Raw genomic sequence first — 7153 nt, 5'->3', positions numbered from 1 at the left:
ATTTATCATCACATGTATGTTATTATTTTGCCAAATTGTGTCTTCCTTTGGGCCGAACACAATTCGCATAAATAATCTCATACTCATCTGTGTAATTCAATTAATTTCCACAATAGAGGTTACTTTGGCAACATATTACATCAATTAATCCAAAATAATTACCATACAAAGAAAATTAAAAACATGGGTCCATTACAAAAATAAGTACATAAATAAAAATGTCTCAGAAAACCATTTTTTTCCTTCACCCTTCAACTGATGATGAAAATTGGAAAGTAATGTCATTCATTACACCACCCAAGGTGACTCCTCAGAAGAAGCAAACCATTAACACAGTTAGGATTACACTAGCTCCCAAAGAAAGTTGTTTATCAACTCAATTGCATTGCATACATACATGATACAACAGAGGAATTCCAAAATTGCAACTTTTGGTTGCTCAATTATTCTAAAGGTTTAGCTTGATCTTAACGATGAAACATTTAAATTAGCAACAAGTCTCTTTAAGGTTACCCAGTCCACATTGCCATTAAGTATAAGAGAACATGACAAGGAAACTTCCAAAACAATAATGCAACCAACATACACTAAGCACAATAAGGCCATCATACTGTTATACGGTGGCAATAGAAAAATAGAACAAAGAAATTGTGCATGATGCACCTACCTTAATTGCATTGCCTTAGAATGAGCAAAACGGAACACAAGAATTTTTATTCACAAATTATAAAACCGAAGTGCAGAACTTGTAATTTACTACATATGCATTCACATTACTACATTTAAAAAAAATTAAACCAGAGTGGAGTGCATATGTATTTTTAGTTTCAAGATCATATTGTGACAATAAAACATAAACATATTCCTTTCCAGATTCGTTCCAGTAATCCACAACAGCAATCAACAAAAGTAACATACAAGAAATTGATTTAAGTCATATATTTCAAGACAATTATGCAATAATCAGATTGCGTAAATTCCCAAATTAAACCCTAAATTCCCAATCTTTATAACATAACAGTGAAATCATAATTCAATAATCCCCAAATTAAAATTAGGGTTCATACAAGATTTGGGAAAACACCCTTAATGGAGAATCATAAAATTCAGAACCTATGCTTTTATACCAGTTGTTGGAAATTCCTTATGATTGGTGAAATACCAATTCTAGGATCTTGAATTTCATGATTCTCACGCACATATATGAATCAAAGGGTGCAGTGTCATACCTGAATCCATGTTCCTGGATGTGCTCCTTTAATCTACGTTTCTGAAAGAGGTTTTGTGGTATGATGACCTTCCTCAACCAAATCTTTGATTCCTCTTGGGACTTGCGTTTTCACTTTGATGTCGAGAGGAGAAAACTGAATTTTGATTTGGTGTATTGAGGACCATAACCTTCCTTATGTGTTAACTTATAGGGTTTCCATTATCCCCTATGGGTTAACTTGATGGGTATCCACCCATTAAGCCCATATCCGTTATAAGCTTTTAGAAATCTAAGGGGTGTCAGTAATTAGATCACTTATAATGTAATCCCGAAAATAAATAGCTGATATGATTATATCAAATATATGATGCTCACCTTAATTACAAATTTATAATTTCTAACATATCATTGCTATGAAGAATATTGGCGGGCATGTATTAGAGGTATGGAATTTGTCCGCTTATAAACAAAATCATGTTATCTCTTCTCATTGATTATCTATTTTTGTTATTTATACCGTTTTCTGATGTGAATGAAGTTAGCGGTTATATAATAAAGAGCTGCATATTAGATGTTCGATGAAATGTCCAAAAAAGCTTTAATTGCTAACAACATTTTCATATGAGATGTTTTTATGGTATGAATATATTTAATTTTTTGTGATCTGGATATAGCTAATGACTATGTCGAATTTTATGTTCAAAAACAACAATTTGTCTATTAAATTATGTGTATTTGCTTTCTCGTTTAAGTCATTGTTCATTTTTTAACATCCTCATAATAGAATTGATGATATATAGTAAAGAGTTGCATATTACATGTTTGATGAAATATGTAAGAAACTTTAACTACCAAAGTATTTTAACTCATTGGATTGCTATATGTGCAGACTAAAAGGTGATGTCTTAGGAACTTATAAATGGTTTGAAGTCCTTGAAGGTTTGTTAGAGAAGGTTATTGATTTATTGATGATGTCTATGGAAATATGGAGCAACAAAGTGAATAGAATTGAAGTTTCAAGGTATTAGGCAAATAAGAGTTTCAAATGCAAGACTTCCGATCACTTGAACTAGCAATGAATTGTCATCCAAAAGAAGATAATTATTATTGTAAATATGATTGAGAGTAGTGTCATACTGCAGATTTCAATATATGGTTCTTCTATAGACTAAATTTGTATTATGGTTAAAGTTCTAATATAAATGATTATATTGTGCCCCATAGCTACCTACACCTAGTTTTTTGTATCGGATGCTATAGATTAGCATTGCTGATTGATATTTGCTCTTCTATAGCTCTTTTACAACAAATGTTCAATAATAGTTAAAGATTGAATTATATCATGTTTTTGTTTCAATGCTAAGAATAGCATTGCAAAGAGCAATGAAATTTTTATGAGGAACTTAAGCTCATAAACTCTACAATTAGACAAACATTGAAATTATCATGGAGGTGAGTTCATCAAACTTTGTTTTAAGGTAAGTTTATGCATGTGTTTTCATGACTACAGATATAGATTGACAGGAACATGTATAGATTGCACATCTGTACCAGAATTAATTATGGCATGCACGTTTTTAGCAAGACTAATTAACAATTATATGTTCAAAACAAATTGCTTTATCAATGTTACACTGTCCTATACACAACAAATAATTTCTAACCCAAATTCAACCACGATAGAGTACAAGAACATTTTTGCTGTGATTAAAAATTACAAAGGAAAAGGAATAAAAATCCTTAAATTACTACTTGCTGGTACTTCATCATGAACTGCTGCTATTATCCCTTAGCATCCATTTTAGCAGATTCTCAAGTAAGAAATCTAACAAAGTTTGTTCTCTTGTTTCATAACCTCAAATGTTCTACAATCTTTAACTATTACATCCTTCTTCTCTTGGTATATTTTCTTTGAGGCTGAAACCAAAATTTCAGTGCTCTTTGCAAGGCTGTTCTGGGCATTGAAAACATTTATAAGTTTATTGTCTAAAAAACTTCAAACCATTTATAAGTTTCTATGACATCACCTTTTAACATGCAAATATAGCAATCGAAGGAGTTAAAATACATTAGTAGTTAAAGTTTCTTAGACATTTCATCTAACGGGTAATATGCAATTCTTTACTATATAGTCGTCAGTCCTATTATGTTGAGGGTGTTAAAAAAGAACAATGACTCAAACAACAAAGCAAAAACACATAATTCAATGAACAAATTGTTGTTTATGAACATAAAATTCGATAGTCATTATAACTATATCACAAAAAATTAAATATTTCAGAGAAACATCTAATATGCACATGTTGCTGGTATTTAAAGTTTTTTTGGACATTTTATCGAACATCTAATATGCAATTCTTTATTATATAGCCATTATCTTCATTAAAATCAGAAAAGGATTAAAAAATGGATAACTAATAAGTAAAGATAACATGAAATTGCTTAACCAGACAAACTTTCACCCAAGATATTCCTTACCTCTAATACATGCCCTCCAATATTCTCCACAACAATGGTATCTCTATCAACAACAATCAGAAGACTAATCGTTCTTATATCTCTCTTGTGCATAGCAATCTTCCTTGAGATGAAATACAATAGAACTAGTTGATTGATACATAAAGAATAAGAATTTGTTATGTTTGCAGGCAAGGCAAGAAAGAAGAAAGGATAATAAAAGAGAGATTAATAGTGTTAAAAGGGGTTATGTGGATTTTTAAATGATGTGACAAACACTCATTGAACATGACATGGTTTGGGATAGGAATATGGGACATCAGATCCTCATCCGAGATCCACTTACTCTAAGAGTAAGTTTTAAAAAATTTACTCATCATCTTATTCATCAATTTTATGGACATCATTGTTTTAAACCATTGGATTTTCCTAGAATTGATGGGTAGGATGAGGAGTAAGTTTAAAAAACTTACTTTTGGAGTAAGTGGATCCCTCCCTTATTATAAAGCGACGAAAATAGCTCGTTTTCCGTGAAATATAAAGCTAGAAAATAGCTCTGTGATGGTGGCTACAATGAATTTGAATCTCTATCTCGAAAATGGAAGTGGGCTATGACAATGTGTTTGTCTCATCAAGAGTCAGGCTTCTAGGTTTTGGCCGGAAACAGAATGGATACTTGTAGAACAAGCAAACGAAGCATGTCTATCTTTTGTATGTGCCGCCACCACCATCGAAGATTAAGGAAGAAGACAATGAATAGTATTGGACGTGTGCCACATCAGCTAAAACTAACAAAGTTGATGGATTTATTTGTTGGACTTAAAAAACTCATGAGAGTTAGAGAATCACTCCTCACTCCCTAATTCTTGGATCCTATGATCAATGATAATCATGAGTATCAAGATATGAATAAGTCAATCCCTATAGTTAAGCTATTATGTGATCATACTACCTTAATGTAATCATCATAGGATCATTGCTATAATGACTAGCATGATTGTAGGATCAACACCTCTTGTTATTATTGTATATATTGATATACTCATCCATGTACCAAGACATACAAGCAAATATACAATCTTCACTTTTCTAAATTGGTATCAGAGCACATACTTAAGCCTTGGAGGCTCTTGATCCAAAAACAAACCATGTCATCTGCTGTCTACTCCAACCACAAAAATGATCTTATATCCCATGTATCTGTCAAGCTGGACAAAGACAACTTTCCACTATGGAAATCACTAGTGTTACCTCTCATCAGAGGTGCCAGACTCGATGGTTACATGCTAGGAAAAAAGGAGTATCCTGAAGAATTCATCATTGATGCAGATTCAAGCAGAAAGTCCAATCATGACTTTGAAGAATGACAAGCATATGATCAAAAACTCCTTGGTTGGTTGATAAATTCAATGACTGTTGACATAGCAACACAATTATTACACTGTGAAACATCAAAAAAAACTTTGGGATGAAGCTCAAAGTTTAGCTGGTGCTCACACAAGGTCACGAGTTACTTACCTCAAATCTGAGTACCATAGTACTAGAAAAGGAGACATGAAAATGGAAGACTATCTGATCAAAATGAAGAATTTGGCTGATAAACTCAAACTTGCAGGCAATCCTATCTCAAATTCTGATATAATCATTCAAACTCTGAATGGTTTGGAATCTTAATATAATCCCGTAGTTGTCAAACTATCTGATCAAACTACACTCACTTGGGTCAATCTATATGCTCAATTTCTAACCTTTGAAAGTAGAATTGAGCAACTAAACAACCTCACCAACCTAACCCTCAATGCAAAAGTAAATGTTGTTAACAAAGTTGATCACAAGGGCAATAGGTTCAATACAAACAACATTTGGAGAGGTTCCAATTTTAGAGGTTGGAGAGGAGGCAGAGGAAGAGGTAGAACACCTAAGCCAACATGACAGGTATGCAACAAGATTGGACACAGCAACAATGCACTGCTACTACAAGTTTGATAGAGCCTACTCAAGCTCTAACCATTCAACAAAAAATGACAAACAAGGACCTCACAATGCCTTCCTAGCTTCTCAAAACTCAGTTCAAGATTATGAATGGTACTTCGATAGTGGTGCAAGCAATCATGTATCACACCAAACTGATAAGTTTCAAGATTTGACTGAGCATCATGGTAAGAATTCTCTAGTAGTTGGAAATGGTGAAAAGTTAGAGATTGTTGGAACAGGCTCCTCAAAACAAAATTCAATCAGCTTACATGATGTTTTATATGTGCCTAATATTACCAAAAACTTATTGAGCGTGTCTAAACTAGTTGTTTATAATAATATTGTTGTTGAGTTTGATGCAAAATCTTGCTTTGTGAAGGACAAGCTGACATGGAAGGCAATTCTAATAGGGAAACTTAAGAATGGCCTATATCAGCTCTCAGGAATAGAAAGAGACGCATGTGCTTATGTATCTATCAAAGAGGGCTGGCATAGGAAACTTAGACACCCTAATAATAAAATCTTAGACAAAGTCTTAAAAGACTATAATGTGAAATTATCACTTATTGATCATCTTAGTTTTTGTGAGGCTTGTGAGTATGGCAAGATGAATTTTTTACCTTTTAAATCCTCTTCCTCTCATGCTCAGGAAATCCTTGAATTGATTCACGCTGATGTATGGGGTCCTGCACCAATAATATAATCATCTGATTTTAAATATTATTTCCATTTCGTTGATGATTTCACTAGGCTTACATGGATTTACCCTTTAAAACAAAAATCAGATACAACACATGTCTTCATTCAACTAAAAAACATGGTAGAAAACCAGTTCAACAAAAGGATTAAAACAATTCAGTGTGATGGTGGTGGTGAATATAAAGTTGTTCAGAAGCATGCTATAGAATCGGGAATGCAATTCAGAATGTCATGTCCATATATATCACAACAAAATGGCAGGGCTGAAAGAAAACACATACACATTACAAAACTTAGGTTGACACTATTGGCATAAGCTAAAATGCCTCTAAATTACTGGAAGGAAGCATTCTCCACTGCAACTTTCCTTATAAACAGGTTGCCTTCACTAGTCACTCAAAATAAAAGTCCTTCTTCTTTACTACATAAAAAGGAACCTGACTACAACAACTTGAAAACCTTTGGATGTGCCTGTTACCCTTGTCTCAAGCCTTACAATCAACACAAGTTGCAGTTCCACACAACTAGATGTGTGTTCTTGGGCTACACCAACTCTCACAATGGTTGTAAGTGTGTAAATTCTCATAGAAGAATCTGCATATCAAGACATGTAGTCTTCAATGAAGATCACTTCCTATTCCATGATGGCTTTCTTAATACAAGAGTCCCTATAAAAACACTAATTGATACTCCATCTATTATTTTTCCATTGCATGTTCCAGGTACACCACTTATAGAAGATATTGTTCCAGCTAACAACAACTCAAATATTGAACAAGTTCAGGATAATGCTACTGAACCTGCTGAACCAAA

The 7153-nt window shown here is 33.1% G+C and overlaps 1 protein-coding gene across 1 annotated transcript; it reads left to right on the top strand.

Moving 5' to 3' along the window:
• On the top strand, positions 5478–6344 carry LOC109358022. The gene has a single exon (XM_019602087.1). The coding sequence runs from the start codon at positions 5478–5480 to the stop codon at positions 6342–6344; it is 867 nt and encodes a 288-aa protein (XP_019457632.1).

The sequence above is a fragment of the Lupinus angustifolius genome, chromosome LG10 (assembly GCF_001865875.1).
Source record: "Lupinus angustifolius cultivar Tanjil chromosome LG10, LupAngTanjil_v1.0, whole genome shotgun sequence".
Lineage (NCBI taxonomy): Eukaryota > Viridiplantae > Streptophyta > Magnoliopsida > Fabales > Fabaceae > Lupinus > Lupinus angustifolius.
Note: the sequence above shows the minus strand (reverse complement) of the source record. Positions and strands in the feature narration are given on the sequence as shown.